Source organism: Oncorhynchus masou, chromosome 28, assembly GCF_036934945.1.
Source record: "Oncorhynchus masou masou isolate Uvic2021 chromosome 28, UVic_Omas_1.1, whole genome shotgun sequence".
Lineage (NCBI taxonomy): Eukaryota > Metazoa > Chordata > Actinopteri > Salmoniformes > Salmonidae > Oncorhynchus > Oncorhynchus masou.
Window position 1 is genome coordinate 45,521,225 of NC_088239.1, and position 25,985 is coordinate 45,547,209.

The 25,985-nt window shown below is 43.7% G+C and overlaps 1 protein-coding gene across 1 annotated transcript; it reads left to right on the plus strand.

The window, feature by feature from the left end:
* The first annotated feature begins 8,997 nt into the window (after positions 1-8,997).
* LOC135517660 (procathepsin L-like) lies at positions 8,998-13,443 on the plus strand. The gene is made up of 8 exons (XM_064942164.1): positions 8,998-9,034; positions 10,283-10,421; positions 10,798-10,920; positions 11,648-11,800; positions 12,039-12,263; positions 12,476-12,644; positions 12,945-13,062; positions 13,295-13,443. Exons 2-8 carry the CDS (start codon positions 10,293-10,295, stop codon positions 13,392-13,394), a joined length of 1,017 nt encoding a protein of 338 aa, XP_064798236.1. The 5' UTR covers positions 8,998-9,034; positions 10,283-10,292; the 3' UTR covers positions 13,395-13,443.
* The last annotated feature ends 12,542 nt before the right edge of the window (positions 13,444-25,985 follow it).

Below are 25,985 nucleotides of genomic sequence, written 5' to 3' on the forward strand. Positions count from 1 at the left end.
CCCGAGCTGCCCCTCAGTCACGAGCTGCTCCTCAGTTCAGTGGGGTTCTGGGTGAGGACTATTCGGCCATGGTCGGCGGCGAGGGTGGATCATCCCAGGACGCGAAGGGGAGGAACTATGACATTTATGGAGTGGGGTCCACGTCCCGAGCCGGAACCGCCACCATGGACAGACGCCCACCCGGACCCTCCCTATGGTTTTGAGGTGCGTCCGGGAGTCCGCACCTTAGGGGGGGGTTCTATCACGCCTTGGTCTTAGTATTTTGTGTTTTAGTTAATTAGTTGGTCAGGCCAGGGTGTGACATGGGTTTATGTTTGTTGTATTTCTTAGTGGTTTTTTTTAGTTATTGGGATTGTGGCTGATTAGGGGTGTGTGTTGCATAGGTTTGGCTGCCTGAGGCGGTTCTCAATCAGAGTCAGGTGATTCTCGTTGTCTCTTATTGGGAACCGTATTTAGGTAGCCTGATTTTCACTTTGTATTTCGTGGGTGATTGTTCCTGTCTCTGTGTTAGTGTTCACCAGACAGGCTGTATAGGTTTTTTCACGTTTGTTGTTTTTGTTATTTCATGTATCTTCATTTGTTCTATTAAAAACATGAGTAACCAACACGCTGCATTTTGGTCCGACTCTCTTTCGACAAACGAAGAACGCCGTTACAATTTGAGTCAATTGGAGGTGTACATGTGGATCTATTTCAAGGCCTACCTTCAAACTCAGTGCCTCTTTGCTTGACATCGTGGGAAAATCATAAAAAATCAGCCAAGACCTCAGAAAAAAAGTGTACACCTCCACAAGTCTGGTTCATCCTTGGGAGCAATTTCCAAACGCCTGAAGGTACCACGTTCATATGTACAAGTAATAGTACGCAACTATAAACACCATGGGACGACACAGCCATCATACCGCTCAGAAAGGAGACATGTTCTGTCTCCTAGAGATTAACGTACTTTGGTGAGAAAAGTGCAAATCAACCTTAGAACAACAGCAAAGGACCTTGTGAAGATGCTGGAGGAAACAGGTACAAAAGTATCTACATCCACAGTTAAACGAGTCCTATGTCGACATAATCTGAAAGGCCGCTCAGCAAGGAAGAAGCCACTGCTCCAAAACAGCCATAAAAAAGCTAGACTACGGTTTGCACCTGCACATGGGGACAAAGATCGTACTTTTTGGAGAAAAGTCCTCTGGTCTGATGAAACAAAAATGGAACTGTTTGGCTATAAGGACCATCCTTATGTTTGGAGGAAAAAAGGGGATGCTTGCAAGCCGAAGAACACCATCCCAACTGTGAAGCACGGGGGTGGCAGCATCATATTGTGGGGGTGCATTGCTGCAGGAGGGACTGGTGTACTTCACAAAATAGATGGCATCATGAGAGAGGAATCCAAGACATCCAAGATGGCGTAGCAGTAAGACGTGTCGTGTCCCTTGTCCCGTGTATATTTCGTCTTTTTTCGTTTTTACATATTTTTTCTTCGCATATCTTTTAAAACATTTCACTAAACCTCAGCTTCCAAATACTCTCCTTCAATCCGCCTCACCCAATGTAGCTATTTTCTTTTTTCCTAAAGTATTTAGTATTTATATTTACTTCGGAACCGGAACCCCTCAACTGAAGCTAGCCAGCTAACTACCAGCTATGCTAGCGGTCTTCGGCTAACCGGTCATCAGCTAACCTTTAGCACGAAAAGCTCATGCGACTCTAACCAGAGCATAACAGACCTATTTATTTTTTTATTTTTTTACCCCCGGATTCCCGCCGCAAACGGAACATCTGGATCTTCACAACTAGTTATTTAGCTAAACCGCAACCCCGGACGATTACTGCTGGCTAGCGCTTCCACCCACTTAGCCTGAAGCTAGCCCCGCCAGAGCACCTGTGCTACAATACCTACCACCGTAGCATACTCCTGGGCTACAATTACCCGGACCCACGACCGGTCTATCGATGTCACCGCATGAAGAGGAATAAACAGACTCACCCCATCGCGACGTCCCCCAAAGGCTAACTCTCTAGCCCTTGCTATCCCTGGCTTGCTATTTCGGCCTGCTAACTGCTACCTTGTTTAGCCCCGGCCTACTAACTGTTAGCTTGTTAGCACAGGCCTGCTAACCGTCTGAATCGCCTCGTCCCAAACGGACTATTTACTCTCTTATCTCTTTCCGATTTTTAATTTGTTGTAACCTGCCTCACCCAATGTGACGGAATCGCTATTATTGTTCTCACAAGCTATTTAGTCATTTAAATAACTCCACCTCCCTGATGCATCCCATATTTACTCTCTTATCTCTTTCCGATTTTTAATTTGTTTATACCTTCCTCAGATTTTCAAAATATGTAACCTGCCTCACCCAATGTGATACGGAATCGCTATTATTTACCTTAATTTTTAGAACACACTCCAAGAACCTCCAGAAGCTAACTAGCTAACTAGCTACAAGCTATTTAGTCATTGTTAGTTTTTTTCAACCTGGATAACACTCACTAATCCAGCTTCCCTGCCCCCTGGACACTGATCACCTGGCTACATAGCTGATGCACGCTGGACTCATTCCTCTTGTCCATTAATCACGGTACCTCATTCTGCTTGTTTATGTTTTATCTGTCGGCCCCAGTTGCCTAGTCAACGCCATTTTACCTGCTGTTGTTGTGCTAGCTGATTAGCTGTTGTTGTCTCACCTACTGTTTAAGCTAGCTTTCCCAATTCAACACCTGTGATTACTGTATGCCTCGCTGTATGTCTCTCTCAAATGTCAATATGCCTTGTATACTGTTGTACAGGTTAGTTATCATTGTTTTAGTTCACAATGGAGCGCCTAGTTCCACTCTTCATACCCCTGATACCTCCTTTGTCCCACCTCCCACACATGCAGTGACCTCACCAATTACAACTAGCATGTCCAGAGATACAACCTCTCTCATCATCACCCAGTGCCTGGGCTTACCTCCGCTGTACCCGCACCCCACCATACCCCTGTCTGCGCATTATGCCCTGAATATATTCTACCATGCCCAGAAACCTGCTCCTCTTATTCTCTGTCCCCAATGCTCTAGGCGACCAGTTTTGATAGCCTTTAGCCGCACCCTCATACTACTCCTTCTCTGTTCCGCGGGTGATGTGGAGGTAAACCCAGGCCCTGCATGTCCCCAGGCACCCTCATTTGTTGACTTCTGTGATCGAAAAAGCCTTGGTTTCATGCATGTCAACATCAGAAGCCTCCTCCCTAAGTTTGTTTTACTCACCGCTTTAGCACACTCTGCTAACCCTGATGTCCTTGCCGTGTCTGAATCCTGGCTCAGGAAGGCCACCAAAAATTCTGAGATTTCCATACCCAACTATAACATCTTCCGTCAAGATAGAACTGCCAAAGGGGGAGGAGTTGCAGTCTACTGCAGAGATAGCCTGCAAAGTAATGTCATACTTTCCAGGTCCATACCCAAACAGTTCGAACTACTAATTCTGAAAATTACTCTCTCCAGAAATAAGTCGCTCACTGTTGCCGCCTGCTACCGACCCCCCTCAGCTCCCAGCTGTGCCCTGGACACCATTTGTGAATTGATTGCCCCCCATCTAGCTTCAGAGTTTGTTCTGTTAGGTGACCTAAACTTAGGATATGCTTAATACCCCTGCAGTCCTACAATCTAAGCTAGATGCCCTCAATCTCACACAAATCATCAAGGAACCCACCAGGTACAACCCTAACTCTGTAAGCAAGGGCACCCTCATAGATGTCATCCTGACCAACTGGCCCTCCAAATACACCTCCGCTGTCTTCAATCAGGATCTCAGCGACCACTGCCTCATTGCCTGTATCCGCTACGGAGCCGCAGTCAAACGACCACCCCTCATCACTGTCAAACGCTCCCTAAAACACTTCTGTGAGCAGGCCTTTCTAATCGACCTGGCCCGGGTACCCTGGAAGGACATTGACCTCATCCCGTCAGTTGAGGATGCCTGGTCACTCTTTAAGAGTAACTTCCTCACCATTTTAGATAAGCATGCTCCGTTCAAAAAATGCAGAACTAAGAACAGATATAGCCCTTGGTTCACTCCAGACCTGACTGCCCTCGACCAGCACAAAAACATCCTGTGGCGGACTGCAATAGCATCGAACAGTCCCCGCGATATGCAACTGTTCAGGGAAGTCCGGAACCAATACACGCAGTCAGTCAGGAAAGCTAAGGCCAGCTTCTTCAGGCAGAAGTTTGCATCCTGTAGCTCCAACTCCAAAAAGTTCTGGGACACTGTGAAGTCCATGGAGAACAATGAGCACCTCCTCCCAGCTGCCCACTGCACTGAGGCTAGGGAACACGGTCACCACCGACAAATCCATGATTATTGAAAACTTCAACAAGCATTTCTCAACGGCTGGCCATGCCTTCCGCCTGGCTACTCCAACCTCGACCAACAGCTCCGGCCCCCACGCAGCTCCTCGCCCAAGCCTCTCCAGGTTCTCCTTTACCCAAATCCAGATAGCAGATGTTCTGAAAGAGCTGCAAAACCTGGACCCGTATAAATCAGCTGGGCTTGACAATCTGGACCCTCTATTTCTGAAACTATCCGCCGCCATTGTCGCAACCCCTATTACCAGCCTGTTCAACCTCTCTTTCATATCGTCTGAGATCCCCAAGGATTGGAAAGCTGCCGCAGTCATCCCCCTCTTCAAAGGGGGAGACACCCTGGACCCAAACTGTTACAGACCTATATCCATTCTGACTTGCCTATCTAAGGTCTTCGAAAGCCAAGTCAACAAACAGGTCACTGACCATCTCGAATCCCACCGTACCTTCTCCGCTATGCAATCTGGTTTCCGAGCCGGTCACGGGTGCACCTCAGCCACACTCAAGGTACTAAACGACATCATAACCGCCATCGATAAAAGACAGTACTGTGCAGCCGTCTTCATCGACCTTGCCAAGGCTTTCGAGTCTGTCAATCACCATATTCTTATCGGCAGACTCAGTAGCCTCGGTTTTTCGGATGACTGCCTTGCCTGGTTCACCAATTACTTTGCAGACAGAGTTCAGTGTGTCAAATCGGAGGGCATGCTGTCCGGTCCTCTGGCAGTCTCTATGGGGGTGCCACAGGGTTCAATTCTCAGGCCGACTCTTTTCTCTGTATATATCAATGATGTTGCTCTTGCTGCGGGCGATTCCCTGATCCACCTCTACGCAGACGACACCATTCTATATACTTTCAGCCCGTCATTGGACACTGTGCTATCTAACCTCCAAACGAGCTTCAATGCCATACAACACTCCTTCCGTGGCCTCCAACTGCTCTTAAACGCTAGTAAAACCAAATGCATGCTTTTCAACCGATCGCTGCCTGCACCCGCTTGCCCGACTAGCATCACCACACTGGATGGTTCCGACCTTGAATATGTGGACACCTATAAGTACCTAGGTGTCTGGCTAGACTGCAAACTCTCCTTCCAGACCCATATCAAACATCTCCAATCGAAAATCAAATCAAGAGTCGGCTTTCTATTCCGTAACAAAGCCTCCTTCACTCACGCTGCCAAGCTTACCCTAGTAAAACTGACTATCCTACCGATCCTCGACTTCGGCGATGTCATCTACAAAATTGCTTCCAACACTCTTCTCAGCAAACTGGATGCAGTTTATCACAGTGCCATCCGTTTTGTCACTAAAGCACCTTATACTACCCACCACTGCGACTTGTATGCTCTAGTCGGCTGGCCCTCGCTACATATTCGTCGCAAGACCCACTGGCTCCAGGTCATCTACAAGGCCATGCTAGGTAAAGCTCCGCCTTATCTCAGTTCACTGGTCACGATGGCAACACCCATCCGTAGCACGCACTCCAGCAGGTGTATCTCACTGATCATCCCTAAAGCCAACACCTCATTCGGCCGCCTTTCGTTACAGTACTCTGCTGCCTGTGACTGGAACGAATTGCAAAAATCGCTGAAGTTGGAGACCTTTATCTCCCTCACCAACTTCAAACATCAGCTATCTGAGCAGCTAACCGATCGCTGCAGCTGTACATAATCTATTGGTAAATAGCCCACCCATTTTCACCTACCTCATCCCCACAGTTTTTATTTATTTACTTTTCTGCTCTTTTGCACACCAATATCTCTACCTGTACATGATCATTTATCAATCCAGTGTTAATCTGCAATATTGTAATTATTCGCCTACCTCCTCATGCCTTTTGCACACATTGTATATAGACTCCCCCTTTTTTTCTACTGTGTTATTGACTTGTTAATTGTTTACTCCATGTGTAACTCTGTGTTGTCTGTTCACACTGCTATGCTTTATCTTGGCCAGGTCGCAGTTGTAAATGAGAACTTGTTCTCAACTAGCCTACCTGGTTAAATAAAGGTGAAATAAAAAAATAAAAAAAATAAAAGGAAAATTATGTGGATACTATATATTGAAGCAACATCTCAAGACATCAGTCAAGAAGTTAAAGCTTGGTCGCAAATGGGTCTTCCAAATGGACAATGACCCCAAGCATACTTCCAAAGTTGTGTCAAAATGGCTTAAGGACAACAAAATCAAGGTATCACAAAGCCCTGACATCAATCCCATAGAAAATTTGCGGGCAGAACTGAAAAGTGTGTGCGAGAAAGGAGGCCTACATACCTGACTCAGTTACACCAGCTCTGTCAGGAGGAATAGGACAAAACTCACCCAACGTATTGTGGGAAGCTTGTGGAAGGCTACCCAAAACGTTTGACCCAATTTAAACACCTTAAAGACAATGCTACCAAATACTAATTGAGTGTATGTAAACTTCTGACCCACTGGGAATGTGATGAAAGAAATAAAAGCAGAAATAAATCATTCTCTCTACTATTATTCTGACATTTCACATTCTTAAAATAAAGTGGTGATCCTAACTGACCTAAGACAGGGAATTTTTACTAGGATTAAATGTCAGGAATTGTGAAAAACTGAATGTGAATGTATATGACTAAGGTGTATGTAAACTTCCGACTTCAACTGTATATATTTCCACATTATGAGGTTGGAATAACGCTCTGAAATTGTGGAAATTATGATAATGCCATTTTAGTGTAAGAACTGTTTGAAAAGAATGCCTGAAATGTCTGCCTGTTTTGTTGGGATGGAGTTTTGGCCTGCCTGGTGACATCACCAGGTGGTAAATTAGTTAACAGACCAATAAGAAAGAGAGTTCTAAACCTCTCTGCCAAGAACAGCTCATTTTCAAGTTTCCCCTCCCCAGTCAGACCACTACCAGACAGTCCTAGCTTAATTCTTGCTTGTAAATAAAAGAAAGTATAATTTGAATTGGAAACAATCACAGTGAGGTACTTACAGTGCCTTCAGAAAGTATTCAGACCCCATTACTTATCCACATGTTGTTATGTTACAGCCTTATTCCAAAATCGATTAAAGAAAAAACATCCTCAGCAATCTACACACAATACCCCATAATGACACAGTGAATATAATTGTTTTGACATTTTTTCTTAATGTTTTACAAATAAAAAAAGAATGAACTTATTTACATAAGTACTCAGACGCTTTGATATGAGACTCGAAATTGAGCTCGGGTGCATCCTGTCTCCATTGATCCTGTGGTAAATTAAATTGATTGGACATGATTTGGAAAGGCACACACCTGTCAATCTAAGGTCCCACAGTTGACAGAGCATGTCAGAGCAATAACCAAGCCATGAGGTAGAAGGAATTTTCCGTAGCTCAGAGATACGATTGTTTCGAGGCACAGATCTGGTGAAGGGTACCAAAACATTTCTGCAGCATTAAAGGTCCCAAAGAACCCAGTGGCCTCCATCATTCTTAAATGTAAGACATCTGGAACCACCGAGACTCTTCCTAGAGCTGGCCGCCCGGCCAAACTGCGCAATCAGGGGGGTGAAGGGACTTGGTCAGGGAGGTGATAACTTACCCATTTATTAAACTATTTTAATTGTGAAACCCACTGAATCGAAACCCACAGAAAACACACTAATCAATACATTGTTTCTAAAGAAATACCTATTGTGTAATGTCACTTTTGCATGTCAGCTTTAGGAAATACTGCCTGTCAACGAAATACAATCACACAGGAATAAGGGGAGGGATGGATTCTCTTCTTGGGCAGCTGCTAAATCTATGTGGTTACTGATAGGGCAGACACACACACACACACACACACACACACACACACACACACACACACACACACACACACACACACACACACACACACACACACACACACACACACACACACACACACACACACACACACACAAAAACACACAAATCAATGGATGGATGGGTACTGACCTACACACACACACACAATAGTTATGTGGTTGTAATCATTAGCTCCCAGAGTAGAACTCCAACTACCCGGTCAACATTCCGCGTCGACTCCTTGATTGGTATTGGTGTGTCTACAAAAACACTACACATGGTTGAACAAACACTGAAGCTGTTGTATGCTTCACAGAGCAGGAACATATGTGGCGTTTGCTGTTGGCCACTCAGTTTCTGGTACTAGACTACATGTAACATTTCTTCCTAAATTCATGTCATTATTGTTCAATGAACATGTTTTGCATTTTTTTCTGGTAATTTCTTTGTCATTGCTGTATAAGCATCAGCGTGCCATGCTCTCATCTCCTCCGCGCCGGTACATAATGAGAGAACTGTTACAAAGTAACCGACAATGAAAGAATGTTAAGTGAAACTGATTCGATGTTATAATGTATATTTTCACCCTTTTGTTTCCCAGTAATCTAATCAACTCACTGAGTGATGTTTAATTAAATTTGATGAGTTGATGAAAATGGCCAAGTGGTCATGAATCACATGCTGGGCTATTTACACCGGGCGGGACCTGAGATCTTTAAATGATCTTTCAGCGGGCCGGCAGTGTGAGATACCGTCCCCTTTTAGCCAATCACAAGCCAGCCCCCACCACTATAGGACATATAGCTGGCTGTATAAAGTGTCGTGTCTTGTTCACTGACTACACAACAACAGCAAATATCATCACCCTGCTACTGCAAATTGACGGGGAAAAGTAAGTACAGCTTTCCATTCTGTTCTTTGTACAGTGTTAGGATCTTGGGTTATGGACATTTACATTTACCAGGGGTATTTGCTCTTTGATTTGATTGATACAGCAAATCTGATGACAACATCATTTTCCGGTAAACTTTCCAAATGTCGACAACACAAAATACTCTAGACAAGTGGTATTTTTGTGTCCGTAAAATTAATTATGCGATGATTGTTGGTAAGAATGCTTTTATGACCAAATGATGGTTATTATATCGAAGTAAACTTTGAGTAGTAGTGTGGACACAGTTTATTAGGCTGCAGATTAAATCAATTATGATGAATTAACGTCACAGGATGGTGAAAGTGCAAGGTGATGTGTTTGTGAACCTTAGATTGAATTAAAACAATAGCTGCTGATGACTTCACAAGTGATTTATTGGCGTCAATATTACAATTGATATGACTTATAAAGGATGGTTACATTTCATTTTCTGTTAAAGATACACTTTGCAATGACTTGATTTTTTAAAACATTTGTATTTTATTAGGATCCCCATTAGCTGTTGCAAAAGCAGCAGCTACTCTTCCTGGGGTCCACACAACTAGAAACATAATACAGAATGATATAATACAGAGCATCATTAGACAATAACAGCTCAAGGAGAGAACTACATCCATTTTCTTTTAAATGCACACGTAGCCTACATATCAATGCATACACACAAACTATCTAGGTCAAATAGGGGAGAGGCGTTGTGCCGGGAGGTGTCTACTTTTTTGAAACCAGGTTTGCTGTTTATTTGAGCAATATGAGATGGAAATTCCATGCAATAAGGGCTCTATATAATACTGTATGTTTTCTTGAATTTGTTCTGGATTTGGGGACTGTGAAAAGCCCGCTGGTGGCATGTCTGGTGGGATAAGTGTGTGTCAGAGCTGTGTGTAAGTTGACTATGCAAACAAAGTATTTTCAACACACTGTTTCTTATAAAAAGAAGTGATGCAGTCAATCATTCACATGACAGCACATGTGTAGGCAGTGACATGTCAAAGCTAAGCTGGCCTTGGTTAAAACACTGGATGGGAGACCAAATGGATAGTTGTTGATCAACTCTCCAGTAGGAGGTGCTGCCCAGACTTTTTGTTGTATATAATGTCGAAGATCTGCCGTTGTTTCAAAGGTACAATTCAACAGTTTATGCTATATAGCTTCTTTACACTGAAAATACAAGGCTGACTGAGCTCTGCTCTCTCTCTCTCTCCACAGCTGTTTGACCATGATGTCCCTGTACTTGGCAGTGTTGGTGCTCTGTATGAGTGCTGTGTATGCGGCCCCTATGTTTGACTCTCAGTTGGAGGGCCACTGGCACTTGTGGAAGAACTGGCACAGTAAGAACTACCATGAGGTGGGTGTTTCAGCACAAATGGAAGAGCACATCCTCAGGAACCCCTCGGTAGCTCCCAACGAGTGGAGGCTGGTGGGATGAGCTATAGGAGGATGGGCTTATGGTATAGGCTGGAATGGAATTTCTGGAATGGTATCAAACATTTGGAAACCACGTTTGACTCCGTTCCATTAATTCAATTACAGCCAGTACAATGAGCCTGTCCTCCTTTGACTCCTTCCACCATCCTCCACTGCTCTCAACAAGGGGCTCAAATTGATCAATTGGTGCATACATGTAGCTGTAAATTACACCTATATATCATTAATTGCATGGATTGTGCACATAGTTCTGGGACAGTATATGATTGTGTATATTTTCTCACTCATTGTTACAGAGCGAGGAGGGCTGGAGGAGGATGGTTTGGGAAAAGAACCTGAAGAAGATTGAGATGCACAACCTGGACCATTCTATGGGAAAACACTCCTACCGTCTGGGCATGAACAACTTTGGTGACATGGTAAGAAGAATCACCTTGCTGAGCAGTGCTTGACATGGATGAAATGGGTGCCGCTACTCATTCTGGGGGCCTGTACTGTATATATTTATATCCAAGAACTCTGCAGGACTGTTGCGCTAATATTCTATGAGGTGCAGGAACTAAAGCAGTAGAAAGTTTCAGGTGATGATATCAGTTCCACTGAGCTTCTGTCCAAGTCTGTTGCTGGGACATTTTACTGTGGAGCAGGAGCTACTTTTCAGCAGCTCTTTCCCATACTGTGTGTGTGCTACAGCTGGATCTTTTAGTTGCCATGCCATATATTTGCTGAAGCACATAGTATGAACTATTTCACAGGCACTTTGACAATACACATGTATCAGCGTTGACATTGAAGGCAGGAATGTATTCAGACTCGCAGTTTAGGTTTCTTTAACTATCAAGCAGCAATGGAATAGATATCCTGAGAAGGGAATTGAAACTTAGTCTTAAAGATGCACACTAGATTCATGGTTCAGTGCACAACTTTTAAAACAGTCCTAAGACATTAAAAAAAACTACATTTCGAGCATGCCCCCCCCCCCCCCATTCTCATCTTCCCACCCCCTGCAGTGGAGCAGGTTGAGAGCTTCCAGTTCCTTGGTGTCCACATCACCAACAAACTAACATGATCCAAGTTAAATTACAAACCACATCTGGCCAGGGAAGACATTATGTTTCAACGCGTTCTGATTCTTTCCTCCCCTAGACCAACGAAGAGTTCGGGCAGCTCATGAACGGCTACAAGCAGACGACTGAGAGGAAGTACAAGGGCTCTCTGTTCATGGAGCCCAATTACCTGCAGGCCCCTAAAGCTGTGGACTGGAGAGAGAAGGGCTACGTCACTCCCGTCATGGACCAGGTGAGATCTGAATCACTCATGAGTCATGACTCCTATCCACACACACTGCTGTGTCACTTAATAAATGCATATCTTCCAGAGAACTGTCTGGCTCTTGCGTGCTGGTTACCATGATTGTAATTTACAGTATACAGAAGATAAGGCGGCAAATTAAGTATACATAGTTATTACTTACATGCGCATGTCAGTGTGTTCTGACATGAAATACTAACAAGATGTTTAACAATCTTTCCTCCAGGGCACATGTGGGTCTTGCTGGGCGTTCAGTTCCACCGGAGCCATAGAGGGCCAGCTATTCAAGAAGACTGGCAATCTGGTGTCTCTGAGTAAACAGAACTTGGTGGACTGCTCCAGACCCCAGGGCAACGATGGCTGTGAAGGAGGACTCATGGACCAGGCGTTCCAGTATGTAATGGACAACGGTGGCCTGGACACAGAGGCGTCCTACCCCTATGTGGGCAAGGTAAGGCCCTGTGTTCTCTTAGTCTGGTCCCAAATAATGCAGTTTGCTGTAAAACCAACTCCTATGGTTGTTATTTTGGAATGACTTACAACTTAGAAATATACATTACAGTGGGATTTATGTCTGCAAGGATGACTGACTTGCTTGAATAATTGGAGCATTTTTATTTATTTTTTACTAATCATGGCCGTTGGGCTTATCTGGTTACTCAGGATGATGAACTTTGCCACTACCGACCAGAGTTCAGTGCCGTCAATGAAACCGGCTACGTGGACATCCCCAGTGGCAAGGAGCACACTCTGATGAAGGCTGTGGCGTCTGTCGGCCCCGTCTCTGTCGCCATCGATGGCAGCCATGAATCTTTCCAGTTCTACCATTCTGGTGAGAAGCACTTAGCAGGGGCAACTTAAATTGTGTTAGAATATTTGCAAGGATTGGATTCTCTACCTACTATTTTTGGGTAGCAGTGAGCTATTCTGGTCTGTCCCTATTACACTAGTTAAGATTTACAAATGGCATCATCTTTGAAGTTAATTGTTTGTCACCAATATTTCAGTTTTGCCGTCTAGTAAATAGCTACACGCTACCTAACGACCTTTAGCTTTGAGATCCGGTGGTTTTACATACTGAGGTAAACCCAGCATCTTAGCCCACTAATTTAACTTTGATCTCTCCCTGTAGGGATCTATTATGAGGAGGAGTGCAGCAGTGAGGAGCTTGACCATGGAGTTCTGGTGGTGGGATACGGTTTTGAAGGAGAGGATGTAGATGGCAAGAAATTCTGGATTGTCAAGAACAGGTACAGTACATAGTATCGTCCTAGGATGTCTTTTGTTTGTTACGTCACCACTACGGGATTGGTTGATTCCCTCATCGGGGAATATGCATCTCTACATTGCCTTTATTTGAATACAGTGTTGGTGTTGTCCTGATACCATGGTCTAAGTCATACATTTCTCTAAAGCAGCAGTGAATCTATAATTTCCTAATAACTAGAACTGTGGGACTAACATGTTTTGTCTCTTCCTCAGCTGGAGTGATAAGTGGGGAGACAAAGGCTACATCTACATGGCCAAAGACAGAAAGAACCACTGTGGCATTGCCACGGCAGCCAGCTACCCACTGGTCTAGTGTTCTACAACCTGGAGGTTCTAGTACACTAGACCTTAGTTTTGGAAATGTTTGATGAAAGTTCTGGAAAACGGGTCATGGTTACAGTGCTGCCTTAATAAATACATCCGTGAAAGGTGCATGAGAACCTGCTGCTCGGGTTTTAAAGAAGCACATTTAGGGAATTTATGAAATTCTACCCATTTTTGTTTTCTACATTTTTATGTCTATGCATCTTGAGCCAAGTGAATGTTACAGGTGTAACCTGTGTACATTCCTCATTTTCTGCTTTTACAACTGTTTTGTACATCAGCAAAATAAACATTTTTAAAATTGATTTGTGAGGCTACTTTGTGGTACTAATCGACTACATTTTTCTACGATGTAGCATAAATTCTTTAAATGTTGGCACTATCTAGCAGCTATTATGACAGTCAGTGAAGGCTGACTCTCAAACACACATGTCATTTGGAAGCTAGGTGAATTTCAACAGCACTAGGCTGTTTCAAAATCTCCCCTGCATCCCATTTCCCTGTAACATGGTACGCCTACTTGAGATTTTTACTTAAATATATTTCAGTGATTTTTGATGGGACAAGGATTCTCTACACTGTTCAGTGCTTGTTTCCTCAACTTAAATTTAGTGAACAGTGTTGCATTTTAGCCACCAGGAAATGACAGCTGTTCTTAAGTTTAGTTTTTGCGTCTTAATTTTGGTTTTGAACTGCTGAAAATACAATATTTTTGGTTCTGGAAAATATATATCAGAGGTTTAGATGAAACAATGCTTCTCCACACTACTTTGTAACAAACAAATTATTTGAGCCACCGGGAAATGGCCAAAGCTTTTTCTGCATAGTGCATCTTTTATTACCCAGACATTTTTAGATAACTGCTGCATTGGGCCTTTAAAATGCAGACTTCTTAACTGTTAGTAAAGTGTACTGTATTTTGGTATGTTTAGCTGGTCCTAATTTAAATAATAGCCAGTCTGGAGTGAAGAACAGACCGTGCAGTAATTTAAAACCTTAACATTGTGCGGCCTACAGACAGTAATGTGCAGCCGTATTCATCGACCTGGCCAAGGCATTCGACTCTGTCAATCACCGTATTCTTATCGGCAGACTCGACAGCCTTGGTTTCTGACTGCCTCGCCTGGTTCACTAACTACATCTCAGAGTTCAGTGTGTCAAATCGGAGGGCCTGTTGTCCGTACCTCATGTTCTCTATGGGGGTACCACAGGGTTAAATTCTTGGGCCGACACATTTCTCTGTATAAATCAATGTCGCTCTTGCTGCGGGTGACTCTTTGATCGACCTCTACACAGACGACACCATTCTGTATACATCTCGCCCTTCTTTGGATACTGTTTTAACAAACCTCCAAACAAGCTTCAACGCCATACAACAATCCTTTCGTGGCCTCCAGCTGCTCTTAAATGTTAATAAAACTAAATGCATGCTCTTCAACCGATCGCTGCCCGCACCTTCCCGACCGACTAGCATCACTACTCTGGACAGTTCTGACTTAGGTGTCTGGCTAGACTGTAAACTCTCATTCCAGACTCCCAATAAGCATCTACAATCCAAATTTAAATCTAGAATAGGGTTCCTATTGCCAAACACCCTCGTAAAACTGACTATACTACCGATCCTTGACTTTGCCGATGTCATTTACAAAATAGCCTCCAAGACTCTACTCTGCAAATTGGATGCAGTCTATCACAGTGCCATCCATTATGTCACCAAAGCCCCATATACTACCCACCACTGCGACCTGTATGCTCTCGTTGGCTGGTCCTCACTACATATTTGTCGCCAAACCCACTAGCTCCAGGTCATCTATAGGTCTATAAGGTAAAGCTCCACCATACTATCACCAGCAGCACGCGCTCCATTTCACCCGTAGCACGCGCTCCATTTCACTCGTCCTCCACAAAGCCAACACCTCCTTTGGCTGCCCTTCCTTCCAGTTATCTGCTGCCAATGACTGGAACAAATTGCAAAAATCACTGAAGTTGGAGACATATCTCCCTCACTAACTTTAAGCGTCAACTGTCAAAGCAGCTTACCGATAGATGCAGCTGTACTCAGCCCATCTGTAAATAGCCCATCCAACCAACTACCTACCTCATCCCCATATTCATTTGAGTTTTTCTGCTCTTTTGCACACCAGTATTTCTACTTGCACATCCTCATCTGCATGGTCAGCATGCCAATTGCACGATCCCTCAAAACTTGAGATATCTTCAGTGTGGCCTTTTATTGTCCCCAGCACAAGGTGCACCTGTGTAATGATCATGCTGTTTAATCAGCTTTTTGATATGCGACACCTGTCAGATGAATGGATTATTTTGACCAAGGATAAAATGCTCACTTACAGGGATGTAAACCAATTTGTCCACAATATTTGAGAGAAATAAGCTTTTGTTGCGTATGGAAAAATCCTGGGATGTTTTATTTCAGCTCATGAAAAATGGGACCAGCATTGACATGTTGCGTTTATATTTTTGTTCAGTGTATGTAGGTCAAATAGGGAAAAGGCGTTGTGCTGTGAGGTGTTGCTTTATCTGTTTTTTGAAATCAGGTTTTCTGTTCATTTGAGCAATATGAGATGGGAGTTCCATGCAATAATGGCTCTATATAATATTGTACGCTTTCTTGAATTTGTTCTGGATTTGCAGACTGTAAAAAGACCCCTGGTGGCATGTCTGGTGGGATAAGTGTGTATGTCAGAGCTGTGCATAAGTTTACTATGCAAACAACTTGGAATTTTCAACACATTGTCTCTTGTAAAAAGAAGAAGTGATGCAGTCAGTCTCTCCTCAACTATTAGCCAAGAGAGACTGGCATGCATATCATTTATATTAGCCCTCTGATTATGAATCACAAGACATGCTGCTCTGTTCTGGGCCATCTGCAACTTAACTAGGTCTTTCTTAGCAGCACTTGATCACATGGCTGGACAATAATTAAGATAAGTCCATGCGGGACTTGCTGTGTGGAGTGTGGTGTCAAAAAATGCCCTTCTCTATAAGCATGCTAAAAGTCTGATGTCAATTTGTTTACAGAGAAATAGCATTGTATTTGCTCAAACACAATTATTCCAAAATTGTACTAAGACCTGGCAACAGGTCTTCTGTTAGCACCAGTAAATGCTGCTTTACCACCCTTGGGTAGCGGAATGACTTTGGCTTTCCGGCCTGTGGACAAACACCTTCCACTAGAATCAGCTACCATCCCCAGTAACCTTCTAAGTTGTCAATGCCAGGAGGTTTGTCATTACAGATGGGTTGGTGTATCAAATCAAATAATTATTAATTAGTCACATGCGCGGAATAGAACAGTGAAATGCTTGCTTAGGAGCCCCTAACCAACAATGCAGTTTAAAAAAATACGGATAAGAAATAAAAGTAACAAGTAATTTAAGAGCAGCAGTAAAATAACAATTGTGAGACTATATCCAGCGGGGTACCTGTACAGGATCAATGTGCGGGGGAGGGGCACCAGTTAGTTGAGGTAATATGTACATGTACGGATAAGAGGGGGTCCTGTGTGGCTCAGTCGGTAGAGCATGGCGCTTGCAACGCCAAGCGTCGTGGGTTCGTTTCCCGCTAGGGCCACCCATATGTAAAAGTAGTGGCCCCAGCCGACTTGTAAGTCGCTTTGGACAAAAGCGTCTGCTAAATGGGATATATTATTATTATTATTATTATTATATGTAGGTAGAGTTATTAAAGTGACTATGCATAGATGATAACAACAGAGAGTAACAGCGGAGTAAAAGGGGGTGGGGGAGGGACACATTAAATAGTCTGGGTAGCCATTTGATTAGGTGTTCAGGAGTCATGTGGCTTAAACATATGGTTTAGAAGCCTCTTGGACCTAGACTTTGCGCTCCGGCACCGCTTGCCGTGTGGTAGCAGAGAGAACAGTTTATGACTAGGGTGTCTGGAGTCTTTGACAATTTTTAGGGCCTTCCTCTGACACCACCTGGTATAGAGGTCCTGGATGGCAGGGAGCTTGGCCCCAGTGATGTATTGGGCCATTCACACTACCCTCTGTAGTGCCTTGCGGTCGGAGGCCGAGCAGTTGCCATACCAGGCAGTGATGCAACCAGCCAGGATGCTCTCAATGGTGCAGCTAAAGAACCTTTTGAGGATCTGAGGACCCATGCCAAATCTTTTCAGTCTCCTGAGGGGGGATAGGTTTTGTCGTGCCCTCTTCACCACTATGGCTTCAGAATGCTGTGGTAGCCACACTGATGAATTGTGCTCTGAATTCTAAATAAATCCCAGACAGTGTGACCAGCAAAGCACCCCCACACTATCACACTTCCTCCTCCATGCTCCACGGTGGGAACCACACATGCAGAGATCATCCGTTCACCTGTGAGACACAGTGGTTGGAACCAAAAATCTAATTTGGACTCATCAGACCAAAGGACAGATTTCCAATGATCTGATGATGATTTCTAGTGTTTCTTGGCCCCAAGCAAGTCTCTTCTTCTTATTGGTGTCCTTTAGTAGTGGTTTCTTTGCAGCATTTCAACCATGAAGGTCTGATTCACGCAGTCTCCTCTGAACAGTTGATGTTGAGATGTGTCTGTTACTTGAACTCTGTGAAGCATTTGGGCTGCAATTTCTGAGGCTGGTAACTTTAATGAACTTATCCTCTGCAGCAGAGGTAACTCTGGGTCTTCTTTTCCTGTGGCGTCCCTCATGGGAGCCAGTTTCATCATAGCGCTTGATGGTTTTTTCGACTGCACTTGAAGAAACTTTAGAATTTCTTGAACTTTTCCGGATTGACTTACCTTCATGTCTTAAAATTTCTCTTTGCTTATTTGAGCTGATCTTGCCATAATATGGATTTGGTGTCACACTCGTCTGAATGAATGGACTAAGGTGCAGCGTACTTAGAGTTCCACTTATTTAATATGAAATATGAAATATGAAACTCACCAAAAACAATACAGAAGAAAACGAAACGTGATGTTCTGGGCTGCTCACAGGCAGCTACACAAAAACAAGATCCCACAAACAACATGTGGGAAAAGGCTGCCTCAATATGATCCCCAATCAGAGACAACGATAGACAGCTCCCTCTGATTGGGAACCATACCAGGCCAACAAAGAAATAGAAAACATAGATTGCCCACCCTAGTCACACCCTGACCTAACCAAATAGAGAATTAAAAGGATCTCTAACGTCAGGGCGTGACACTTGGTCTTTCATCAAATATCTTCTATCTATCTTCTACATACCACCGCTACCTTGTCACAACAGAACTGATTGGCTCAAATGCATTAAGAAAGAAAGATATTCCACAAATGTACCTTTAACAAGGCACAACTGTTAATTGACATGTATTCCAGGAGACTACCTCATGAAGCTGATTGAGATAATGCCAAGAGTGGGTGAAGCTGTCATCAAGGGTACTGGGTACTTTGAGGAATCTTCAATATAAAATATATTTGGATTTGTTTAACATTTTTTTGGTTACTACATGATTCCATATGTGTTTTTTCATAGTTTTGATGTCTGCTATTATTCTACAATGTAGAAAATAGTAAAATAGAGAAAAACCCTTGAATGAGTAGGTGTGTCCAAACTTTTGACTGGTACTGTTTATTTAGCTACACGTTCCCCATAAGCATTTCTGTCTCTTCTATACATGTTATATCCTTGTATTGCTACTGCTGTATCATCAACAGAGTTAACGAAGTGAGTCTCAGTAATGGCTAATATCAAATCAAACTTTTTGGTTTATTTGAATGTTATCTGATTTTAGCAAGTTATTGATTTTATGGATCTTATTTGTAAGGCTACATATATGGGCTATTTTTAGCTCTTTCCTGGGAGCTTCTCAGAGATAGACATAATATGGAAACGAACAAACAAAGCAAACAACAAAGCAATTAGGCTTCCCCCCTCTCTTCCCCATCTCTGATCTTGTCAGATGAGAGGAAAAGATAAGCAAAAGCCACTTCAGACTGTCACGCCCTGACCTTAGAGAGCCTTTTAATGTCTCTATTTGGTTTGGTCAGGGTGTGATTTGGGGTGGGCATTCTATGTTTTGTTGTTCTATGATTTTGCATGTCTATGTTTTGGCCGGGTATGGTCCTCAATCAGGGACAGCTGTCTATCGTTGTCTCTGATTGGGAACCATACTTAGGTATCCCTTTTTCCCTCCTTTCTTTGTGGTAAGTTAACTTTGTTTATGGCACATAGCCTTTAGCTTCACGGTTTGTTTGGTAGTGTTTATTGTTTTGTTCGGAGTCTTTTCCAATAAAGAGAATATGTACGCTCACCACGCTGCACCTTGGTCCTCTTCATTCAACGGCCGTGACACAGACTCTGACTGACTACCCATATACTCTTTCCCCCTCCAGTGTCTTTGGTCACAGACCTGGTTGGTCAGATGGTCAGATCTGATGGTGAAGGTAAAAATACTATTCTGCTTGTTCACAAGGATCAGCCGGAAGAAAGCACTGCACCGATTATCTGATCAACAAATCACCTCAACCTCTAAACAACTGGGCATGATATACAATGCATTCAGGAACAAATTCAGACCCCTTGATCTTTTCCACATATTATTACGTTACAGCCTTATTCTAGGATGGATTAAATTGTTTTCTTTTGTTCTCATCAATCTACACACAACCCCCCCATCATTACAAACCAAAAACACATTTTTAGAATTTTGTGCAAATCTATTAAAAATCATATCACATTTACATAAGTATTCAGACCCTTTACTCAGTACTTTGTTGAAGCACCTTTGGCAGCGATTACAGCTTAGAGTCTTCTTGGGTATGACGCTACAAGCTTGGCACACATTTTTTTTAGTAGTTTCTCCCATTTTTCTCTGCAGATCCTCTCAAGCTCTGTCAGGTTGGATGGGGAACATCGCTGCACAACTATATTCAGATCTCTCCAGAGATATTTGATCGGGTTAAAGTCCGGGCTCTTGCTGGGCCTTTCAAGGACATTCAGAGACTTGTCCTGAAGCCACTCATGCGTTGTCTTGGCTTTGTGCTTAGGGTCGTTGTTTGTTGGAAGGGGAACCATGCCAGTGAGTCCAATCTTGCAGAACCTTCCAGAGAATCTTGTTTCTCATGGTCTGAGAGTCCTTTAGGTGCCTTTTGGCAAACTCCAAGCAGGCTGTCATGTGCCTTTTACCGAGGCGTGGCATCCGTCTGGCCACTCTACCATAGAGGCCCGATTGGTGGAGTGCTGAAGAGATGGCTCTCCTTCTAGAAGGTTCTCCCATCTCCACAGAGGAACTCTGGAGCTCTTTCAGAGTGACCATTGGGTTCCTGTTTACCTGCCTGACCAAGGCCCTTCTCCTCCGATCTCTCAGTTTGGTCAGACAACCAGAACTAGGAAGAGTCTTGGTGGTTCCAAACTTCTTCCATTTAAGAATGAGGGTGTCACTGTGTCCTTGGGGACATTCAATGTCTCGGAGCTCTACGGATAATTCCTTCGACAACATGGCTAGGTTATTGGGTTCTTGGTCACCTCCCTGAACAAGGCTGCCAGGCAGCCAGCTCTATGAATTGTCTTCATGGTTTTAATCCTCTTCCATTTAAGAATGATGGAGGCCACTGTGTTCTTGGGGACCTTCAGTGCTGCAGACATTTTTTGTACCCTTCCACAGATCTGTTCCTCGACACAATCCTGTCTCAAAGCTCTACGGAAAATTCCTTCGACCTCATGGCTTGGTTTTTGCTCTGACATGCACTGTCAACTGTGAGATCTTATATAGACAGGTGTGTGCCTTTCCAAATCATGTCCAATCAATTTAATTTACCACTGGTAGACTCCAATCAAGTTGTAGAAACATCTCAAGGACGACCAATGGAAACAGGATGTACCTGAGCTCAATTTCGAGTCTCATAACAAAGGGTCTGTAAATAAGGTATCTGTAAATAAGGTATCTGTAAATAAGGTATCTGTAAATAAGGTATCTGTAAATAAGGTATCTGTAAATAAGGTATCTGTAAGATGGCGCCGGAGAGGATGGCAGAGGTTTTACGTGCCCCCAGCCGAGCTGCACATACTGGGTGAGGGGTGATGAGGAAATCAGTAATCCAACCTTGGTCTAAAGCACTGTTAATATATGCATCAATTTCACTCTTAATAGGGTAGGGTTTGCACATAAAGGGTCATAGAATTATCTTTTGTTCAGATGACTTCAGAATGCCCTTGTGATATTGTTCATAGCTTTGTACCACAACAGTGCCTCCCTTATCAGCAGGGAGAATGACAAGATTACAGTTGTTTTGTAGACCTTTGTAGACCTTTGGTACTGAGATCTTCTGCACCGAGGTTACCTTTAGAGTATATATGCTTACTGGCATCTTCTCTAAGGTCATTTTCAACCAGGTGATTGTACATTGTGTGGTAATAGAGGGGCTCAGATTAGAGAATGGTGAAAAGGTAGACTTCTTTTTGAAAGGGGTAGGAATTATCCCTCATGATTGGTTGCAATATCAGTGTTCTCCTGATTTTCCAAAAACAGTGTCACTGTGACTTAAAAAGAGCCAGAAAATTAAGAATACTCTTAAGGTAACCTCAGGGCAGAAGAGATTGTAGCACTCAAAGGTCTACAAAACAATGGTAATCTTGTAGTTCTCCCTGCTGATAAGGGGGGTGCTGTTGCTGTACAAAGCTATGAACAATATCACAAGGGCATTGTGAGTCATCTGAACAAAAGCGAATTCTATGACCCCTTACGTGCAAACTCTACGGATTGTATTAACAGTGAAATTGATGCATATACTAACAGTCCTTTAGGCTAAGGTTGGATTACTGATTTCCTCATCACCCTTCACCCAGTATGTGCAGCTTACTGTGGCCTACCTAAGATTCACAAGAAACTATCTGAAACTCCTCTGAGGCCTAAAGTCTCTGGTAATTATAGCCTTACAGAACCCCTATCCCAATTTGTCGATTTTTCATACTAATCCCCATTTATCATTTACAGAAGAGCATTGCACTTCCTCTGTCAATTTCCTCGACCTAGCTATTTTAAAAAGCAACGGTGATATGCTTGAAACTACTATTTTTCACAAATCTTGCAGTAAGAACACGCTCCTAAAATATGATAGTAATCATCCTCATGCCCATATCCACCAGATGCATACGCGTTTTGTCAGATGTCTAGCCCGCATTTTCCGTACTTGACGCATATGCTTTGCTTTTCAACTAGCTAAAAGCTAGCTAGTTGGAGTCTGTGTGCACTTCCGTTTGTACCACTGCATGGCAGGGCAAAGCACAACTTAAAATATTAAACACAGAACGCACTGCAGCCTAGTGGGGAACCCCCCACGTAGGGTTCCCGACTGCTCCATTGACACTGAATGACTTCTGCCAGAACGCAAAGAGTTTGATGCATCCGGTGGATATGAGGCATAAACCTCTAACAGGTAATATTCCAACTGGTGAATTCCTTAGACTAAGGTGAAACGGCAGCAAATCAATTGATTTTGAGACTAAAGCTGTTGTTTACATGCTCAAATGCCCATTTGGGCTTGTTTACATTGGTCAGAGGAAACACACACTTAAATTAAGAATAGCTGAACACAAAACAGCTAACCACACCACAAATATCTACTATGCGATTGCTCAGCACTACATGAATGCCAATCATGACTTGGGACGCAACTTTCACTGGGGACAGGGGGTCATGCAATGTGAGACAAAAAGCGTCCCCGGTGTAATTTAGGACCATGTGGACACCTCAGCTTGCTGGATTTAGGACAATGCGGACACCACAGAGCAGGCGGACAGGCCGGACAGGCTGTGTGAAAGCAAGCTTCCGGAAGGCTGGCTGGACCAGCAATGGAGAGTTGAAAAAAGGCAGCTGTTGTCAGTGTGTTGCTCTCTTTCTCCAAGTTGTAAAAGCAAGTAGAGTAGAAACTGGCTACTCTTTAGTTGACTGATCATCATCAGTGATGTAGCTGGCAAGGTAACTGCTGTTTAACTTAACAGAAAAAGACTAAACTAGTGTTTAATCCCAGTGCACAAGTTTTTAGCTAGAGGAACTACCATGTAACGTTAGCTAATGCTTAATCCCTCTCAGACTGAAGTGAATAAATTAGCTAGCTAGTAGCTAATTTGCCACAGCCGGTTCAGCTTCAGGTGGCTATTATTACTATATAACAACTGTTGTTTGTATGGAAATGTTTTGTATTCTTTGTTTTGTCCCGTTTCAACAGAAGTAAATGAACTTGGCTAGCTTTCACCAGTTGATGTACTGTTAGAGAGAGTTAGATATTATTATTATTGAATACATTTTTTAAAGGGTAGATCAGCTTTAATACCGCAGATAGATTGTAGCTTCCATCAATTGAATTAATTGTCTGCATAATTTCCAATCCCCCGTATATTTTTTGGTATATTTGGAAACCTACTAATTCAAGGGTTTTCTTTATTTTTACTATATTCTACAGTGTATGATAATAGTGAAGACATCAAAACTATGAAATAACACATATGGAATCATTTGAAATTCTTCAAAGTAGACACCATTTGCCTTGATGACAGCTTTGCACACTCTTGGCATTCTCTCAACCAGCTTCATGAGGTAGTCACCTGGAATGCATTTCAATTAACAGGTGTGCCCTGTTAAAAGTTAATTTGTGGAATTTCTTTCCTTCTTAATGTGTTTGAGACAATCAGTTGTGTTATGACAAGGTAGTGGTGGTATACAGAAGATGGTACATCTTATGGCAAGAACAGCTCAAATAAGCAAAGAGAAACAACAGTCCATCATTACTTTAAAACCATCAAGTGCTATGATGAAACTGGCTCTCATGAGGACAGCCACAGGAAAGGAAGACCCAGAGTCACCTCTGCTGCAGAGGATCATTAGAGTTACCAGCCTCAGAAAAGTGCAGCCCAAATAAATGCTTCACAGAGTTCAACAGACACATCTTAATGTCAACTGTTCAGAGGAGACAGCGTGAATCAGGCCTTCATGCAAAGAAACCACTACTAAAGGACCCCAATAATAAGAAGAGACTTGCTTGGGCTAAGAAACATGAGCAATGGATTAGACCATTGGAAATATGTCCCTTGGTCTGATGAGTCCAAATGTGAGATTTTTGGTTCCTACCGCCGTGTCTATGTGAGACCCAGAGTAGGTGAACGGATTATCTCTGCATGTGTGATTTCCATAGTGAAGCATGGTGGAGGTGAAGTGATGGTGTGGGGGTGCTTTACTGGTTTGCGCTTAGTGGGACTATCATTTGTTTTTCTACAGGATAATGATTGAATACACCTCCAGTTTGTGTAAGTGCTTTTTGACCAAGAAGGAGAGTGATGGAGTGCTCCATCAGATGACCTGGCCTCCACATTCTCCCAACCTCAAACCAATTTATATGGTTTGTGATGAGTTGGAACGCAGAGAGAAGGAAAACCAGCCAACAAATGCTCACCATATGTGGCAACTCCTTCAAGACTGTTGGAAAAGCATTCCAGGTGAAGCTGGTTGAGAGAATGCCAAGAGTGTGCAAAGCTGTTATCAAGGCAAAGGGTGTGTCACATTCTGACCTTAGTTCCATTTTTATGTCTTTGTGTTAGGTTGGTCAGGGTGTGAGTTGGGGTGGGTAGTCTATGTCCTTTTTCTAGGTTGTTTGGCCTAGTATGGTTCTCAATCAGAAGCAGGTGTCGTTTGTTGTCTCTGATTGAGACTCATACTTAGGTAGCTTGTTTTCCCCATTTTGGTTGTGGGTGTTTAATTTATGTTTAGTGTCTGTTCACCTGGCAGAACTGTTTCGTTTTCTCTTCATTGTTATTAGGTGTACTGTTCAGTTTTTCAATTAAAATATGACGAACACTTACCGCACTGAATTTTGGTCCTCCTCTCCTTCCACCAACGAGAAGCGTTACAGAAACACCCACCAACCAAGGACCAAGCAGCGTGGTATCGAGCAGCAGCGTTCTCTGGACTCATGGACATGGGAGGAGATTTTAGACGGTAAGGACCCTGGGCATAGGCTGGGGAATATCGCAGCCCCAAGGAAGAACTGGAGGCAGCAAGCGCTGAGCGGCGTCGATATGAGGAGGTGCGGCAGCGACAGGCACGAGAGGCAGCCCCAAAAAATCTTTTGGGTGCGGTACACGGAGTCAGGTTGGAGACCTGAGCCCACTCCTCGTGCTTACCGGAGGAAGCACAGTACTGTGTGCGGTCAAGCGCACAGTGTCGCCAGTATGCGCTCATAGCCCGGTGCGCTATAGGCCAGCCCCCTGCAAGTGCCATGCGAGTGTGGGCATCCAGCCAGGGCGTGTTGTGCCAGCTCAGCGTGTCTGGTCTCCGGTACGCCGTTTCGACACGGGTTATCCTGCGCCGGCTCTGCTGTGTCTCCGGGGCGCTGGGAGGGTGCAGTGCGTACTATGCCTGCCCGTGCCAGGCAAATGTGGGCATTGAGCCTAATGAAGAGGTGCGAGTAGTATGCACCAGATCTCCAGTGCTCACCCACAGCTCGGTTCAACCTGTGCCTGCACTCTGGATGGTCCGGGCTAAAGTGGTCATCCAGCCTGGAGGAGTGGTGCCAAGGCTGCGCACCAGAGCTCCAGTGCTCACCCACAGCCCAGTCCATC

Coding starts and splice junctions, on each gene's coding strand:
- LOC135517660 (XM_064942164.1), top strand. CDS start 10,293: ATGATGTCCCTGTACTTGGCAGTGTTGGTGCTCTGTATGAGTGCTGTG. Junction 11,801..12,038: donor TCACTCCCGTCATGGACCAG/GTGAGATCTGAA, acceptor TCTTTCCTCCAG/GGCACATGTGGGTCTTGCTG. Junction 12,645..12,944: donor TTTCCAGTTCTACCATTCTG/GTGAGAAGCACT, acceptor CTCTCCCTGTAG/GGATCTATTATGAGGAGGAG.